This window comes from Oryctolagus cuniculus, chromosome 3 (genome assembly GCF_964237555.1).
Source record: "Oryctolagus cuniculus chromosome 3, mOryCun1.1, whole genome shotgun sequence".
Classification (NCBI taxonomy): domain Eukaryota; kingdom Metazoa; phylum Chordata; class Mammalia; order Lagomorpha; family Leporidae; genus Oryctolagus; species Oryctolagus cuniculus.
Window position 1 is genome coordinate 108737305 of NC_091434.1, and position 19591 is coordinate 108756895.

Sequence of the window (19591 nt, forward strand, 5' to 3'; positions counted from 1 at the left end):
TCCTGCCCCTGCATGGAGAAAGCTGGCCACTTTTCATCCTTAAGTACTGCAGATGCCGCCCATTTATATCTCGCATACATGAGCAAGACCTCAGATCCATGTTTTTATTTCTCAGGGCCTGAGAAACAGGTCAGTGAGCAAGTGACTTGTGAAATTGTGACAAGTGTCTATATCCAGCAGAGCTGGATCTCTAACATCAAGACTTCAGGATTGATTAGGCTCTGAGCCTCTGTTGACCAGGCTAGCATCTGAACCATGTTCCTGGTTAGAGAATCTCATGCAGGGATCTTGGTGGATGAGGGCCCAGACTCCCTTTACAAAAGTCCGAAAGCTTTGGAGCTTGCCCGCCTCACCCCAAGTTTGGCTGGTCAGTGTTTGGTTTTGAATCAACAGCAAGTGCTTCAAAAAGATGGAAATAGCTGAGCTTATTCCACCAGTGATTTCAGCCATGGGCATGCATGCAATTTCCATTGGCAGTGGTGCTGGTGGCAGTGTCCAGAATCCATTTGGGGGCAGCAGCTTCCAAGCCAGGCTGTTCTGAAGTTGTGGCTTGGGCTATGGCATCAGTCATTTGTCTTCTCTAAGTTTCTTCATGTTGCATGAGCTTGATCTCCATACATTTTGTAGTTCTTGAGGGGCCTAAAATACTTAGGAAAATTTTCTTTTCTTCTTAAAACTGACCATTGTTGATGTCTGTTGCTTGCAACCAAGAGTCCTGACTGATACTAATCACACAAATAAGAAATAGAAACATATGTATTTCCATTTGGTAAAGAAGGAAGTGAAGAGTAGTGATGGCAAGGAGGAAAAAAGTTGGGAAACTTTGATTTGCAAATGAGAATTTTTTTAAAAATTTTTTGACAGGCAGAGTGGACAGTGAGAGAGAGAGAGACAGAGAGAAAATTCTTCCTTTTGCCATTGGTTCATCCTCCAATGGCCGCCACCACTGGCGCGCTGCAGCCGGCGCACCGCGCTGATCCGATGGCAGGAGCCAGGTGCTTCTCCTGGTCTCCCATGGGGTGCAGGGCCCAAGCACTTGGGCCATCCTCCACTGCACTCCCGGGCCACAGCAGAGAGCTGGCCTGGAAGAGGGGCAACTGGGACAGAATCCGGCGCCCCGACCGGGACTAGAACCCGGTGTGCCGGCACCGCAAGGCGGAGGATTAGCCTAGTGAGCCACGGCGCCAGCTCACAAATCAGAATTTTTAGTTTTCTTTTGTTGCTTACTAGGAAAGCTGAATCCCCATAAACTACCCAGTACAGCAGAGTGCCAAAAACCATGGTCTCTGCATTCAGATAAACCTGGGCTTAAAATCCTTAAATTATTTACTGTCAGTGTATCTAGTTAAGTTGTGGGCCATTGGAGTTTAAGCCTTACTTTATTTATCTGTCTGTCTGTAAAATGTGGATCGTTACACGTGTCATGCTTGTGACCACCCTACATCCCTGGAACACTTCCTATGTATGAAGAAATGCTCACATTATGATTTTGCCTTCCTAAGGTAGAATCCAAATTTGCTTTCCAAGTCGCCCTTGTAGCTGAGACATTGGCGTGTGCTCTGGGCACTGCCAATCACAGGCATCCACCTGTGACTTTGGATTAGACGTGAATAGTGTGAGGAAGCAGGGAGATGCAGAGTCCATCTATAGACAGGTGATCAGAGACGGCTGGGGCAGTGTTGGTAAAGCTTCCAACCTCCAATCTCAGGAGCAACAGGACACTTGCTCTCCAGTCTGTGACAAGAAGTGGTAGTACTGACATCTCCAGTGGAGCAGCTCACTGGGTGTGATGGGGACACTGTTCCTATCAGCACAGCCTCTGAACTTGATCTCTGGCCCAGGAATTCAGTGAGTTGCTTTTCTAATTAAATTAGCCAGAGTGGATTCTATTGTTTGCCACTAAAAACACCTGCTGGTACAGAAAATTTCAATAATAGAATGCTTGTAAAGGACTTCTCACCAGACCAGACAGCATGCTCGATAAATGATGGCAAGATTTCACCATATTAGCCTAGTGCAAGAGAGGAAATTGGGTTTCTCTGTGAGATGTCTGAGTAAGTTTCTACTTCAGATAAAGCAGAGCATGTTAAAGTGGAATTGGATCATTTAGTTCTGCTTTCGCATTTTACCAGTTAGTCCATGATGTGCAGTGACTTGTCCAAGGCCAGATACTTAGTTGATACTTAGCAGATACTTAGGCAAGAACCTAGGTTCCTGAATCCAATTCCTACCCCACCAGGCTGATAGTTTGGCAGTTGGTGTCCATCTTATCAACAAAAGTTAATTACTATAATTTTCTAAAGAGTTTGATCTTTGGGGACAGCACTGTGGCATAGCGGGGAAAGCCAACATCTGTGGTGCCGGCATCCCATATGGGGACCGGTTCAAGTCCTGGATGCTCTACTTCTGATCCAGCTCCCTGCTAATGTACCTAGGAAAGCAGTGGAAGACAGCTCAAGTACTTGGGCCCCTGAACTCACATGTGAGACTCAGATGAAGCTCCTGACTCCTGGCTTTGGTCTGGTCCAACTCTGGCCTTTGTGGCCATTTGTGGAGCAAACCAGTGGAGGGAAGATCTCTCTTTCTCTGACTCTCCCTGTCTTTCTCTCTGTAACTCTGCTTTTCAAATAAATCTTTTTTTTTCCCCCAAAGAAACCATTTGTTCAGTGAGTACAAGTTTCAAAAATACAAATTCAGGATAGTGATTCTTCCCATCATACCTAAATTTTTTTTAAGAGTGTAAGGGGGAGTGGAGCTTGCCCTCATTATACAGCAGGATAATTAGACTCATTAAACTTCTCTCTCCACAACCTTCATACTGGATCCATTTTAAGAACATTGAATGATAGCAATGATCATTCTTTCTGAATGAAAGTTGCTACCCAACAGCTGTGCCCTTATAATAGGCCCCCAGTTCTCATTTTTTTTTTTTTTAGCTAGAATTTTGAAATTTGAATAGCCATAGAGAAAAATCAATTCTTAATCCCTTTTTATGTTCAGGAATCCTGTGTTCCTACAAGGCCGTAAATGTGCCTCAGGGGTCAGCACTTCCTTCTTAGGGAGGAGATAGGAGGTTATTAGGTCACTTTTTTTTTTTCTTCTAACATTGACTTCAATACCAATGCAGATCTTAAACTAAACCATGTAATGTGAGCAAAATGCTCTAAATTATGTGACCCAGAACTCAATCTCATTTTTTCCCAAGCTCTTGAAAGAAAACCAAGTTTTTAAAGTTAAACAATTCCTCCAAGCCTTCATAACTCTCCATATAATCCATTTAAAATACACCACTATTATTTTTCAGGCCAGAACAACAGCACAGTATAGTGGAAAGTGTGATACTGTGAGAGTCAGCAGTCTGGAATTCTGTGTGTGAACCACTCACTGTTCTGGAATCTCAGATCCTAACACCATAAAATAAAGACTTAGAATAAATATGTACAAGGCCCTTCTTTCGTGAGTGGTATGGTGGGCCACCAAGATCCCCCTTTAGGAATAAAGAGCGGCCGGCGCCGTGGCTCAATAGGCTAATCCTCTGCCTGTGGCGCTGGCACACCAGGTTCTAGTACCGGTTGGGATGCCGGATTCTGTCCCAGTTGCCCCTCTTCCAGGCCAGCTCTCTGCTGTGGCCCGGGAGTGCAGTGGAGGATGGCCCAAGTGCTTGGGCCCTGCACCCCATGGGAGACCAGGAGAAGCACCTGGCTCCTGGCTTCGAATTAGCATGGTGCACCGGTTGCAGCATGCCGGCCGCGGCGGCCATTGGAGGGTGACCCAACGGCAAAAGGAAGACCTTTCTCTCTGTCTCTCTCTCTCACTGTCCACTCTGCCTGTCAAAAAAAAAAAAAAAAAAAAAAAAAAAAAGCCTATTTTCCCAGCTTCTGGGACTATTGCCAGAAGAGAACTCTCAGCCCCCATTGGATGGCCTTGGCTGAAGAGAGCTGCCTCCCTCAAGGTCCTGTTCTGTTTTCAGGGAAGAGTTCACTTCTAATGACTGATTGACATGAGATGTGGAGACTCCTCTCCCATATTCCTTACCCCAACCTGCACCACAAACTTGGGAGGGTTTTGAAGGTTAGCTTCAGAACTCCTTGTAGGTTCAGTGGAGGCCTTTACTGAGTTGCCTTCTGTTGTATCCTTCCTCCACCTCTTTCCTTCTCCTGGTGTCTACACCAAAAGCACTTCCTGATCCACCTCCTGCATGCTAATCTCCAACACCAAGTGAGAGTCCTAGTGACCCTAATCTATGGAACTTTTGATTCTTGAGCTCTGGTTCTCATGCTATTTCCAAATAAATTCAAATATGGCTGGTGTTTCAAATGTTTGACACCACATGGATTATCAGAAATATATTTTTGAATTTAGGCTATTCCTCCAGACCATGCCAGCTGTCTTGCTGGTTGGGCTTGAGGTGTAGAGTTGGCAGAAATGGCCTAGACGCTGTCACTAGGAAGCGAACTTAGTCATCACTCCATGTCCCACACTCCTAGGTTCCAAAGGGAGACCTTGCTACAACCACCTCATACCTGATTTGCTCAGCCTGTTGTTCACCTCTCTGCCTGACCTCCTTGTCCTCCTGGCTTGACCACTTCTGTTCTTGCTGCCTGCATTATCTCTGAGACAACATTGTCATTTCACTTCCCTCTGCCTGCTATACTACCATTTAATCCATTTCCTTATACCACTGATTCCATCTCAGAATATATCCTGCAGTAGTCCATGTCTGTCCACTGCTCAGCCCTGGTCCATGCCCCCATCCTCTTTCATTAAACAGCTGCTCAGCCTCCGGCCTGATGTCCCTGTTTCTGCTGTTGTCTTTCTTCAATCCAGTGGCCACAATGCCATCAGAGTAAACTTTGGTCCCCAACTCAAGTCTTGCCACTATCCCACTTAAAACTCTGGAATGGATACCTATTACCCCAAAGATAAAATCCAAACTCCTTAACCTGACCTATAAAACTCTGCATGATCTAACCCCTGCCTGCCTCTGTAACTTCCTTACATACCTGCACCTTTATAAATAGTCTCTTCCTTAACTCTTTTCAAAGCATTTAATTTAAATACGTCATTTGCTCTCTGTTTGGAACCTCACCGATACAGCTAAAACTGTACTTAAACATGTGAAATAATACTGCCATTTCTACAGGTTCATGCATATTGAAGTGTAACTACAAGAAAAGATCTGAAGAGACCCATCAAACTGTTAATAGGAGTTTCTTCTGAGGATGAGAGTGCTCATCAAGGAAATTATAGCTTGATTTCTAATGGCTTAAAGTATTAAAGGAGAATTTATTCAATATCATTTATGTAATAAAAAATTAATCCTAGAAATAAGAACATAATACGAGAACACTGGATTCTATCAATGGCTTTTAGCCAATTTTGGCTGTGATCACACATTAAAAATACATTTTTCAAGGTGACCCAGGATATCTATATATAAATATCTATTTATACAGATACAAATGGAGATAAAAGTTTCATGAAACAATATTGACTGTTACCATGGGCATATTTGCACACTCTGGACTAGATGGTCACTGGCTCTACCATGATACCATTCTTTACCTTTCTGAACACTGCTTCCTTCCTTGGGCACCTCACCTCCTCTGAATTCCCTTTTGATTTCTTGTCTTTTTTGCTCATCCATCACATAATTACTGCTATAGATATGTTCTTTGTCCATTTGGGTGTCTGCCTGCCTACCCAGTGAGGAGAAAATCATCTTGAGAGCAGAGGATCTTAATCTTGGATTGCTATAACACAACACCAGAGGTTGGGTGGCTTCATCAACATTTCTGTCTCTGAGCTCTGAAGGCTGTGAAGTTCAAGATCAAAGCACTTGCTGATTCAGTTCCTGGAGAGGGCTTTCTTCCTGGCTTGCAGATGGCTGTCTTCATGCTGTGTTCTCACATAGTGGAGAGAGGGCAAGATCTCTGGTGTGCCTTCTTATTCATCATGGGAGGACCATCAGAACCTCATTTAACCTAATAACCTGACCATGTCTCTGAGTACCATTATGTTGGAGGTCAGGGCTCCCACAGATTAATTTAGAGGGTCCTGGGAAACTCAGCAAGTGTTTCTACATGCTGCTGACCTATGGTTTTGAAATGAACCCTATATCTATACTCCAGGGTTGAAGCTTTTAAAATGCTCTCAGGTATTCTGGACATCAGGGTGTAATTCCACCCACACCCCATGTAGTTCCTACTAGATTGTCCTATAAACCAAGGACTGTCTTACTTAAATTTTATGAATGTTCAACCAAAAGACAAATTATATATTTCAAATCTGAGCAAGTCTTTACCATGGCAAACAACTATCCCTGAATTCATTATAGGAGCATTGAAAAACCAAAGGTTAAGAAGAGAATAAATAAGTAGGGCAAATCAGAGAAATGTTTTGGAAAGACCTTTCAGGTAACAGGAATCTCTAAGTTAAGTCAATCACAGGGGCAGCAAATGTTTGTTTACCAAAGGAATCTAGGGAAATAGAATTTTCAAATTCTAAATACTGGGTTGTCTCCTTGCTCTGGTGCAGAGCAACCAAAGGGGTGTTTTTTTTTTTTTTTTTTTTTTTGACAGGCAGAGTGGACAGTGAGAGAGAGAGAGACAGAGAGAAAGGTCTTCCTTTTGCCGTTGGTTCACTCTCCAATGGCCGCCGCGGCCGGTGCACTGCGGCCGGCACACCGCGCTAATCCGATGGCAGGAGCCAGGAGCCAGGTGCTTTTCCTGGTCTCCCATGGGGTGCAGGGCCCAAGCACTTGGGCCATCCTCCACTGCACTCCCTGGCCACAGCAGAGAGCTGGCCTGGAAGAGGGGCAACCGGGACAGAATCCGGCGCCCCAACCGGGACTAGAACCCGGTGTGCCGGTGCCGCAAGGCGGAGGATTAGCCTAGTGAGCCGCGGCGCCGGCCCCAAAGGGGTGTTTTAAAGCCATTAAAACCTTTCCAAAGAATTTGCATTGCTTAGAGAAAAAAACCAGATTCCTTAGCATGTCTCACAAGTCCCTGTGTGATCAAGGCCATTTCCTACCATCTCCTTTGGCTGTCTCTCAGTCCCATTGCTTCTGTTCCTTGAACAAATCAACTCTTTTTTTTAATACCTCATTTTAATTTTATTTTATCTGGTACAAAGCAATTATACATATTTACATGGTACCATGTGATGTTTTTAAATAATGTATACAATGTTTAATGATCAAGTCATGTTAAACATATCTATCATTGCAAACATTCACTATTCACAATAACCAATAAGTGGAAATACCCTAATTATCAATCAACTGATAAATAGATGAAGAAAATTTGGCACCCATACACAATGGAATGTCATTCAGCCACAAAAAAAGATAAAATCTACTTATTTGTAACAGCATGGCTGGAACTGGAAGTCATTATGTGTAGTAGAATAATCTAGCACAGAAGGATAAGTTACTGTATGACTTCACTGCTGTGGAATCTATAAAAAGTTTGTAGAATAAAAATTAAGGGTAGAATAGTGGTTCCCAGAGGATAGGGAGAATAGGAGAAGGGAAGGGTGGGAGAAGGCTGATAAACAAGTTCTAAGATATGATTAGATAGCAGAAAGATGTTTCTAATACACAGTAGGATGACTGTAGATAGTGATAACGTACTGCCTATCTGTTTATTTATTTTTAAAGTTTTTATTTAATGAAAGCATTTTTTCACAGATACAACTTTAGGAATACAGTGGTTCTTTCTCCCATACCCACCCTCCCCCTACCCAACTTCCATCCCACCTCCCTCTCCCTCTCCCATCTCCTTCTTCATTATGGTTCATTTTTAGTTTGATTTTTTTTTTGACAGGCAGAGTGGACAGTGAGAGAGAGAGAGACAGAGAGAAAGGTCTTCCATTTGCCATTGGTTCACGCTTCAAATGCCGGCGCGGCTGGCGCACTGCAACCGGTGCACCATGCTAATCCGATGGCAGGAGCCAGGTGCTTTTCCTGGTCTCCCATGGGGTGCAGGGCCCAAGCACTTGGGCCATCCTCCACTGCACTCCCGGGCCACAGCAGAGAGCTGGCCTGGAAGAGGGGCAACTGGGACAGAATCCGGCACCCCAACCGGTATTAGAACCTGGTGTGCCGGCGCCACAGGTGGAGGATTAGCCTATTGAGCCGCGGAGAGGACCAACTCCATGTTAAGCACAGATTTCAACAGTTTGCACCCATGCACATGCACAACATACAGAGTACAGGTTGGGAACAAAATTTGCAGTCAGTTCTCATAGTAGAACTCATTAGGGATGGAGGTCCTACATGAGGAGTAAGTGCACAGTGACTTCTGTTGTTCCTCTAACAATTAACACTCTTATTTATGATGTCAGTGATCACCTGAGGCTCTTGCTATGGGCTGCCAAGGCTATGGAAGCCTTTTGAGACCATAGACTCCATCGGTATTGGACACAGCTATAAGCAAAATGGATGTTCTCTCCTCCCTTCAGAGAAGAGTATATCCTTCTTTGATTTTTTTTTTTTTTGACAGGCAGAGTGGACAGTGAGAGAGAGAGACAGAGAGAAAGGTCTTCCTTTTGCCGTTGGTTCACCCTCCAATGGCCGCCGCGGCCGGCGCGCTGCGGCCGGCGCACCGCGCTGATCCGATGGCAGGAGCCAGGAGCCAGGAGCCAGGTGCTTTTCCTGGTCTCCCATGGGGTGCAGGGCCCAAGCACCTGGGCCATCCTCCACTGCACTCCCTGGCCACAGCAGAGAGCTGGCCTGGAAGAGGGGCAACCGGGACAGAATCCGGCGCCCCGACCGGGACTAGAACCCGGTGTGCCAGCGCCGCAAGGCGGAGGATTAGCCTAGTGAGCCGCGGCGCCGGCCCTTCTTTGATTTTTAAAGACCCTTTCTTTCCACTGAGGTCTTACAGAGATCCTCTGTGTAGGATATTTTTTTGCCACAGAATCTTGGCTTTCCATGCCTGAAATGTTCTCACAGGCCTTTCAGCCAGATCAGCCTTAAGGGTTGATTCTGAGGTCAGAGTGTTATTTACACCGAATGTCATTCTAGAACAAATCACCTCTCTCTCTCTCTCTTTTTTTTTTTTTTTTTTTTTTGACAGGCAGAGTGGACAGTGAGAGAGAGAGAGACAGAGAGAAAGGCCTTCCTTTGCTGTTGGTTCACCCTCCAATGATCGCCGCGACCGGCGTGCTGCAGCCGGCACACCGCGCTGATCCAAAGGCAGGAGCCAGGTGCTTCTCCTGGTCTCCCATGCGGGTGCAGGGCTCAAGGACTTGGGCCATCCTCCACTGCACTCCCAGGCCACAGCAGAGAGCTGGCCTGGAAGAGGGGCAACCGGGACAGAATCCGGCGCCCCGACCGGAACTAGAACCCGGTGTGCCGACGCCACAAGGCAGAGGATTAGCCTAGTGAGCCGCGGTGTCGGCTTAAATCACCTCTTTCAAACTTGGTCTTTGCCACTGCTTTACCTCAGCCAGGAATGCTTTTCTGGGCTTTGCCTTCCTATCCTCCAAGGGCTTCCTAGGTCACTGGATAGCCAGCCTACCACTCACTATTGAGCAATGTTTTTACTTCCATTTTATGAGTAGATCATGTTGACTTGTATTTGCCTAGAATTTGAGCACCATGAGGGTAGGAAGTATATATGTCTAGTTCACATTTCCAGTGTCTAGATTGATGGGCCTGGCACCAAACAAGTTTCAGTGAAAATAGTGAGTGAACAAATGAATGGTTGATCCTTAGATTCTCAAACTTGAGTGTGAATCGGAATAACCGGGGTTGGGGGTGGGGATGGGGCTTGTTAATGGAGGTTATTGGCCCCACCACCAGAGTTCCTGATTTGGTAGGTGTGGGGTGGGGCCCAGGAATATACATTTTCCCCAAGTTTCCAGGTACTTCTGAACCAATTCCAACGAACCATAATTTGAGGAACTGGAACCAGCCATGGCTGAGTGCTTATCAGACTAAACCTTTAATAACAGTAGCTCCTTCCCTTCATCTGCAGAGCTTAATTTCTCTAGCGTGTGCTCACAGCTACCTCTTCCTTGTATTTGGGCAGCCTTAGTATACTGTGGCAGCCTGCGGGGAGAAAACAGGTAGTTTCTTTGCAGCAGAGCAATAACTGATAAAATTGGATACAGTGCAAAAAAAATTTTTTAATGGACTCACAAGTTTCTATTCACCTTTCTAAGTGCTGCTCTTTGAAGGCATGCCCATTTTTTCTAATAATTCTGAGAAATCCCCCTGCCACCTTCTTGCCTACTGCAAAGTTAATATGAGGGTAGAGGAGATGAGTTCTCTGGAGCACCTGCCATGAGGTAGCTCAAGGCTCAGGGTGCCCCGGGCCCCCCTCCTGCTCCCACTTGGAGAGGGACTCACCTTGCTGTGGTGGTGGAGCTGCACCCAGCCTCCATAGCCGAATCTCTGCAGTGGAGAGAGACACGGTCAGACTTGAAGCACACAGAAGAGAGGGCAGCAGTCAGGGGCAGCCTCAGAGCACAGGGTCCTGAGCCCCATCCTTTCAGGCATCACCCTGCCATCTTCCCCCTACCCAAGTATCTCTTAGTATTTATACAGAAATCAGTCAACTTTCCTCTCTTAAGTATATTTTTTTGAGAAGAAAATTCTTCATGTGTAACATGAGACTAACAGGAGTGGCTGAGACTTAGGGTTTTAAATGAATTAACTTAGGTAATTAACTGAGATAATTCATACAAAAAATTTACACCAGGCCTGGCTTACAAAGAGGGTTTCTTCAGTGCTAACAATGGTGATGGTGGTGGTGGTGGAGGTGATGATGGTAATGACAATGATGACGATGATGAGGCAGTAATAATAATGGCTGTGGTGGACAGTAAGGTGACAGTGGTGGTGGCAATGATGGTTTATGGTGGTGGCAGGGGGTGATACGGTGGGGGCTGCAGTATTAGTGAGAGCCTTATTCCTGGGTGGAGTGCCCTGGAGTCAGACACTAAGGTGAACATTGAAGGAAGAGGCTTTCTGTCACTTTGTGTTCTCCCCAACTTTCTTGGAAAGTGTAGTGTTCAAGTTACGTCTTGGGCTCCTAGCAGAGACCCAATCTGTTTAGGCCAACTTTGTTCAGCTCTGAGTCTGGGCTTCACATAGTCCCCTAGCTCCATCCTAGATTGAACCATACCTGGGATCTAAAATATAGGATTCTGGGAGTGATGATGGTCACAGCATTTTCCAGGAGGCATTTACAGTCTGAATGTGTTTGACTCACAATGACCAGCATCCCATAGGCATTTATGGGCATGACAAATCAAAAGCTAGTTTTTTTTTTTTTTTAATTTTATTTGACAGATGGAGTTAGGCAGTGAGAGAGAGAGACAGATAGAAAGATCTTCCTTCCATTGGTTCACCCCAAATGGCTGCCACAGCCAGAACTACGCAGATCCAAAGCCAGGAGCCAAGTGCTTCCTCCTGGTCTCCCATGCAGGTGCAGGGCCCAAGCACTTGGGCCATCCTCCACTGCACTCCTGGGCCACAGCAGAGAGCTGGACTGGAAGAAGAGCAACTGGGACAAGAACCTGGTGCCCATATGGGATGCCGGTGCCACAGGCAGAGGATTAACCAAGTAAGCCACGGCGCTGGCCCCAAAAGCCAGTTTTAAAAATTCAGGGGAATACATTTCTGAAATGGGTATTTATGAGTAAGGGTAGATGAACGGAGTGGCATGCACTTCCTGGGTGATGAAACAGGCATCTCTTTCCTCAGAACGGTTCCTTAAGTCAAATTTTGTCTGAGATTTTGTCTCCTAAAACCTTATAGTGGCCGGCGCCACGGCCACTAGGCTAATCCTCTGCCTGTGGTGCTGGCACCCCTGGTTCTAGTCCCGGTTGGGGTGCCAGGGTCTGTCCCAGTTGCTCCACTTCCAGTCCAGCTCTCTGCCGTGGCCCAGGAAGGCAGTGGAGGATGGCCCAAGTGCTTGGGCCCTGCACCCGCATGGGGGACCAGGAGGAAGCACCTGGCTCCTGGCTTCAGATTGGTGCAGTGCGCTGGCCTTAGCAGCCATTTTGGGGGTGAATCAATGGAAAGGAAGACCTTTCTCTCTGTCTCTCTCTCTCTCACTGTCTAACTCTGCCTGTCAAACAAACAAACAAACAAACAAAAACTTATAGTGATCAAGGGCAATTAAATCATTGCTAACAAAATAAGTAAATATTTGATTTTTAAGTTAAAGGCCAGAATTTTTTTACCTTATTAGAAGAATCTTTGAAAGCCCTATTGATATGCGTAAACTAGGCAGGAAGATCAGGAAGGAATAGTTGAGCTGGAATATTTTATGACAATTTCTGCATAGCTCTTTACTGTAACTCTACCTGCTTACCTGGCCATCCATGTGCCCACTTTCCCATGATATACCTGTCTCATCCAGGACCAGGAAGGAGGAGACACCATGATGGCCATGTGGAAGTTAAGCTCCAAGTGGAGGTGCTGTGAACCCCTCACAAAGCCTTATGTAGTCTGAACTCTACCCAATTTGTATATTTGATTAGAGCATCACTTCCTATCTCATAAAAGAGACTGCTCTTGGCTTCAGGACCATATGTATGGGTCCTTCTCTGGCCACCCCTCTCCCCCACCATGGGGAACTCTCTGGCTCACTCATGATGGATATATATCTGTGGAGGCTGGTCCACACTGAATGCATGAGTGTAGTTTTCTCTGTCTCTCTTAAATGCTTCTTTCACTTGTGCACTGTGTTTATTCCTCTGCTGTGAATTCTTATCTCTGTGGGAGCAAGAACCTGGAATCAAGATTAAGATGCACAGGCCCATGACATTATCACTGGGCACAGGGAATGCAGTCAATAAAGTCTTGTTGAAGGAAAAAGGAAAGCCTCATCTTCATCGTCATTAATGTAAATGATTTCATTGTAGCTCAACCTGAAACTGCTTCCTCCCTGGCCTCTTGGGCCACAGCAGAAAATATGAATCCTGACTCATCAGAAAGAATTTAACCAAATGCCCCCAAATCTGTTGTCTTTCCACCTCAGGTGGACAGGTGGATTCTTTTTTTTTTTTTTTTTTTTTTTTTTTTTTAAGGATGCTGTCACTCTTACTAAGCTCATCATTAGCAAGTGAAAATGAAAGATTTCTTCACCCCTGGCCATTTGTAACTGGTAGTTAATCATCAACCCGGGTGTGTTGATTCATTGCACAAGAAGGTCAAAGTTATGGAGGTGTGTCTATTAATATTTAAGAAGGAAAGGCAGTTTGAAAGGAGTTATTAGTTCTTCCAAAGGAACTTTCTCTTTTAAAATAAAAGTATTACTTACTCTTTTTTTTCGTTCTTCTACTGGGGAGTTTGAAAAAAATAGCGGGAAAAGATTAGACACTGATGTTTTAAAATAATATCTTTTCTCAGAAACAGTTTGAAGACAGAGGAAACTCTGTTCCAGTTAATGTTACTTAAAAAAACTTTAAAAACTTATTTGAGAGGTAGGGAGAGCAAGAGAGAGAGAGACAGATCAAGCTAGGGCCCATCTGCTGGGCCATTCCTCAAATGCCTGCAACATCATTGTTGCTTGCCAGGGTCTGCATTAACAGGAAGCTAAAGTGAAGACTGGACGTAGGTATAGAATCCAGATACTCTGATAGTGAATGTGGATGTCTTAACCAGCATCCAAACTACTAGGCCAAATGCTCACCTCAGTTTAGTGTCACTTTAATATTCATTTCATTCTGACCATACAGACTGGAAGTGGGAGAGGGGAGTCCCAGCCCCATTTCAGTGTATCTCTATCTTGCTTGTCCTGGTTTGAAAGTCCAGCTGTGTTTTCTGCTAGTTTTCTCATCCACAGCTTGCTAGCATTCCCATGTAACTGACGGAACTGCTTGACTTAAGGCTGGGAAGCCAGGCTCCGGTGACCCTGTGATGGAGCTACACTCAGTGAGTGTGAGGGGTGGGGGACAGGCTGGTCATGGAGGAGGCACTGGGGAGCAGAGGGAAGCGGGATGTTCCCAACACAAGCGATGTTCCGGACCGCTTTCTCAAGGTGGGTGGAGTGGACATGCCCTTGAGGGACCTTGTGGTCTCATGTACTCTGGCATTCTATGTTCCATTCTGGGACTCAAGCACCTCATTCATCATTCAATGTTGCTAATATGAGTTTTATCTGCATATGTCACAAGGTTTTAGGGGACTCAGATTTCTTATATGTATCTGTCTATCTGCCTACCTATTTATCTCCTTGGAAGTACTGAGTATTTTGACTGTTATTATTATCATTATGAAGTGTGTCATTTATCTGCTTGCAGCATCTGAGACTCCTGGATGTGAGAGGGTTGGCTTATCAGGACAACCCCCATCCCTCTCTCAGGCAGCAGGTGGCTATGGGAGGGGAAAGAGCCAGCTGAACATGTCCCAGGGAAGACTCCAGGACATGCATGTAAGGCTGTTCCCATGCTCTGTGTCTCTCAGTTTCCTAGCAGTTTTAAGAATGCCTTTGGCACCCTGTATGGGGTGGTATACCTAGGAATTGCTAGCTTTTGGCAATCAGTTCTCTGCTCAAACTAGAGGCAGGCTTGTGGATGGGAGACAGAAAATTGGGGGGAAGGTGAGGTTGTGGTACAGAATACTGATTGCAAGTTTTCCTCTCTTAGCCAATAGGAAGCACCATGTTAGGGCATTGTGGTCTTCCAGATGGTGAAAGTTGAATGCATATGAAGGCAATCTTGGTACTTGCAGCTTACTTAGGGACAAGCCCAGAGGGAATAAATATCTCATCAGGACCTAGGTTTATTGGGAAGACAATTATTCTTCCCAAGGAACCTAAAGAGTGTGTTCCCCAGGAAAAGGGATTTCTCTGGATGTTGGCTTTAATCAGTTTGGCAATTTCTGAAGACTGATTTTAGGTCCAAATTCCATGCTGAGAAATCAACAAGAACTGATAGAACAACCAGGTTCTTTGCACAATGTACCTTAACTGCTTGTGGAAGAAACCGAAAATTCCTTCCTGAAGTGATGGAAATATCTGAACAATGACTGCTTGCACAACTGAATTATGACTGTCTTGCATATGGGCCCTTGTAACAAAATTCCATCAACTGGAAAGACATTTATTACTCATGGTTCTTAAATCTGGCAAGTGCAAGGTCAAGACACTGGCAGATTCAGTGTCTGGAGGTACCTCCTCACTTCTTGAATGATAGAAGGGATGGATGAACTTCTTGGGCCTTTCTTGTAAGGGCACTAATCCCATTATTGAGGGCTTTGCTCTCATGACCTAATCACCTCCAAAGGCCTCATCTCCTGATACTATCACCTATGCATGAGGACTTCAACATATGACTACATATAAGACCACAGGACTCTGTCAGCCTCAGAATCCTTTGACCAGATGAGGATGTGAATGCTATGGAGCTTTAAGCCCCTGTTGTTCTAACATGGTCTTGGAGGATGGGCCATTCTGGCCAGATTTCTTGGCCAAGTGTTCAGGTAGGTGGTGGTCTCTAAAGACTATCGTGATTCCTAGAGCATTTCATGTGCATGTTCTTTGACATGCAAATGAAGAGAAAAACCATCATGTTGAATTAATACTGTTTGCTGGGATATACCAAGGGCTATTGTAAAATACCAAATGCTAAACTTTGGATTTTTTTCTAAAACTCAGATTGGGGAATATACCATTCCTTCCATAGCCTGTGTCATAAATTAACAAATTTATTTGTTGTATCATTCATTAGGCAACTACTCATCAATGAAGGATAGAAATGGTGAGTATTGTAGGAAGTAGACAACTGCATGCAGCTCCCAGACAAGCCAGTCATACTCCTGCTCCCATGAAGTAACTGGTGCATTCCCTTCATAAAATCCTCAACATTGTGAAGTGGCGTTTACACCTTAGCAAAATCTGACGAGGACAATAGTATTCAAAACAGCATGTTCCTGCGTTAGTATTTAGACTCCTTTTGCAGGACTGTGTCCATAGAAGGATAGGTTTTGCTTTTACCATTAGCTATAGTAGGATGGGCTTTCAAAGATGGCTCCGCATCACTTGTAGTTTTCAATATGCACTTCCCACCACTCATCTCACTTAAGGTATCAATGGGCAGTGAAACACTCAAGATGGATGTTCTTCCAGGAGACAACCACGAGAATTAAATAGTTGGATCTACTTGCACAGTGAACCACATTTTAATTAGAGTTGAGGCTGATTCATTTTTTTCCCACTTGGGACAAAAGAGATGAAACATTTTCAGTGGTGTGAAAGTATTAGCAAAATGCCAAAGACTGGGGAAGGCCTGACACTAAGCCAATTTAAAATTTCTGTCATGTTTCCCACCTTCCTCTTTGAGTGTTCCTTCAAAAGTTCTTAATGACCAAAGGACATTTCCATCTTTAGAGAAGCATAGAGAATACTCTTTAGAGACATGCATTGTGCAAAACCTTTGTGTGTCACTTATTCTGGGGATTTTTGATGTACCTACTCCCTAGTTCTTCATAACAAGAATTTACAGCTTACAGATCAAAAAGGAAAGGTTTCAGACAGCATCCTAAAATAGACTAAAAGAATTTCACAAAGCTTGGTTCTTCTAAACCATATTTTAAACATTCTGGAAGAGAGATGTATTTTCGAAGTCCTTAAAACCTATCACATTCCATTTTTAATAGTCTTTTACTTGAAACAAATCTTTAAATTCTGTAGCTGGCATGTATCTTCCCAGCAGCAGAATATGTGATTTAGAGGAAGTAAATCTGCCTTATTTAAATTGTCCAGAAATTTTAAAGAATGCTTCATTCGAGGGGAAGAAAGCACTACTTCTTTGATCCAATGCTTTCAAAATAAATGTAAAAATCAGTTTTAGAAATTAGGAAATCAGAGCTAACAAATGATTTAAACCACCCCAGGAGCAGAGAAAGATAACATCAAATTCCTCAGAGAAGAGAAAGGTCTATAAATAGAGGCATTGAGAAACTCTGGAAATGTTCCAAAAGTAATTCAACAAATTAATCATCATTACCTGTTTTAGATCTGGCCATTCTTTTGGTAGAATATGACTATGGATGTCAATTTTCATCTCCACAGGATCAGAGGAGACGCATGTAAGGAAAGGAGTTTTGCTATCAGAGGATCTCTATGAGATTCGTGGAGTAAATGGATATACTAAGTCTCCTTATGACTACTTTAGGCACCAGTTAGTAGCCCTGCCCAGTCCAGTCTTGGTCCATTGGAACTGCCTTATTAAAGTTCAAAGCACTGTTTATTTGACAACCTGGCTTTGGGTCAACACTCTTTGGTAATCAGGACTCTGAGCACAAAATTAAAAAAAAAAAAAGTGTCAAAAAGGAATGTACTCTCCCTCTGATGTCAAAAGTACAGAGGGGTGCTTTAGGTTATAGCAAGTCAAAAATTGCCCAGTCTTTGTTTTTACATATTTCAACTTTTTTTTTCAAAATATACATGGTTAAAAGTCTAACAGAACATGGTTAAAAATCAGACAATACAGAGAGATTTTTAAGAAAAGTGACAGATCCTTGGCCTTGGTTTCACTCCCCAGAAGCAAGCAATTTGGATTCTTTTGCTTTTTGTTCAGTTAGTTACTTCCATGTCATTAAAGAATATTTAACAACTTGCTTGTTCATGAAAATTTATCGTATTGAGAAATTGTGGGGGAGATTTCATTTTTGCTTTTAAATCATAGAAAGAGAGCACTGTTCATATATATCCTTCCTCTGTTATCTTTCCCTCACTCATTCATTCATGCATGCATTTAATAAACAGGTACTGAGACCTAGTGTGTGCTAAGGATATGCAGTTGAGTGAGAGGTTAGAGGATATGCATGCTGTAATGTGTAACTACACACAGCCCAAGAGTCAGGGAAATAAGACAGAAACTGTTTCCTTTGGGGATTGTCAGAGCAGATGGGGTGGGCTTCCCCTGAGCATAAAGTGGGGCTCACCATCCCACCTCTAAAGAAAGCCTGGACCCAAACAGCTCTTTATTGTTCTGTGCCCACCCTTTCCCCCAGAACACGTGAAATGTTAACGGGGGGGACTGTGTTGTGGTGCAGTGGGCTAAGCTGCTGCTTGTGAAGACGGCATCCCATATCAGAACCATGGTTCTGAGTTCTGGCTGCTCTGCTTCTGATGCAGCTCCCTGCTAATGTGCCTGGGAAGCAACACATGAAGGTCCAAGTACTGGGGCCCCTGCCATCCATGTGGGAGACCAGGATGGAGTTCCACATACCCAACTTTGGCCTGGTCCAGCTCTGTTGTCATTTGGGGAGTGAGCCAGCAGATGCAATATCTGTGTGTGTGTGTGTGTGTGTGTGTGTGTCTCCCTCTTTTTGTCACTCTGCCTCTCAAATAAATAAATAATCTTAAAAAAACAATGTTAAAGGGACCCCGGGGCCCCTGGCAAAGCCTTGACTCTGCATTGGGATTCTCCCTTCAGCTCAGCTTGCACAATGCAGGGACCAAGGAGTCAAAAAGCCCAGCTACTATAATTCAAATCTGGATAAATGATAACAGATACGATTTTCAGTGTTGCTCAGATGAAAGCAAATAAAAGAAATGCTAAAAATCCATTTTAAAAGTACAGTGAGCTAAAACCAGATGAATGAGCCTTACATTAGCATGTAGGCATATGACAGTACCCAGCAAGGGTACAATCAGTTGTAGAGCAATGTGTGTGGGCCAGGCACTGCTCCAAGTACTTTAATCATATCAGCTCATTTGTTACTGATAACAGTCCCACAAGATAGGAACTATTACCATTATCTACTTTGTAGAAGGAGAAGCCAGAGAAATTAAGTAGCTTGTCCATCACTTTGGTGGAATGAGAAGGCAATGCCAAGATGGCCACTGGCAAGCCAGCGTCAGTTACTCAGGAATGGCCTTGAAACCCACCTGGCAAATGGAGCCTGCCTGGCAACAGGCTGTGATTGGATGGCTTTGAAACCCACATGGCAAACAGAGCCTGCCTGGCAACAGGCTGTGATTGGATAGCTTTGGAAACTGCCTGGCAACAGGATGTGATTGGTTGGGGCATAGACCGCCCCTTGACCGGATTGGCTGGTCTTGGCTATATAAGCTGTTGTACTAACTGAAATAAATGAATCTGCGGGCTGCTTGCTTCAAGCCTGCTTTCTCCCGACTCCCGGGATCTGTGTGGTGACTCCGCGCCTCTTGCCCCCACCACGCTCCTCCTCTCAGAAACGAACCCAGTGCAACATTGTTGAGAAATCAACTGCAACACATCACTATGTGAATAGAGACTGTGTTTGAACTCATATAGTGTGGCTTCAGAATTCTAGAGATTTGGGGATTAGCATCCTACAGGGGAATGGAAGATCATATTATGGGCTTGTACAAAGCTAAAATTCGCACTTTAAGCTGAAAATCTTGAATGGTCTCTATCACTAGATCCTTAGTGAAGCAGTAGACTAGAGAAAAGAAACTACTTGCCAAAAGGGGAATCTCTAAGGATTCCTGCCCCTCCTGTGAAAAAGAAGCAGAGAAGGAACAGAAGGAATGCTAAACATCCACCCTCACTATATGTAGCTCCATTATTCCTACGTCAATCAAATGAACGTAATCTACTGGGAGCTGCAGAGAGGAGTCCCAATGCCCAGGAACCACCA

At 44.4% G+C, this 19591-nt stretch overlaps 1 protein-coding gene across 3 annotated transcripts in view; it reads right to left on the reverse strand.

The window, feature by feature from the left end:
* ACMSD (aminocarboxymuconate semialdehyde decarboxylase) overlaps positions 1 to 17181 on the reverse strand; it is a 64808-nt gene extending 47627 nt beyond the window's left edge. For 2 of the 3 annotated variants that reach the window (XM_017342804.3, XM_008258507.4), the window contains exons 1-2: positions 16969 to 17181; positions 10358 to 10402 (exon numbers count right to left, since the gene is read on the reverse strand). In XM_017342804.3, the coding sequence (XP_017198293.1) occupies positions 10358 to 10402; positions 16969 to 17025 (102 nt within the window). In that variant the 5' untranslated portion in view covers positions 17026 to 17181. The remainder of the gene's footprint in view (positions 1 to 10357; positions 10403 to 16968) is intronic. The other variant, XM_008258508.4, reaches the window with a different exon arrangement.
* Between the last annotated feature and the right edge of the window lie 2410 nt (positions 17182 to 19591).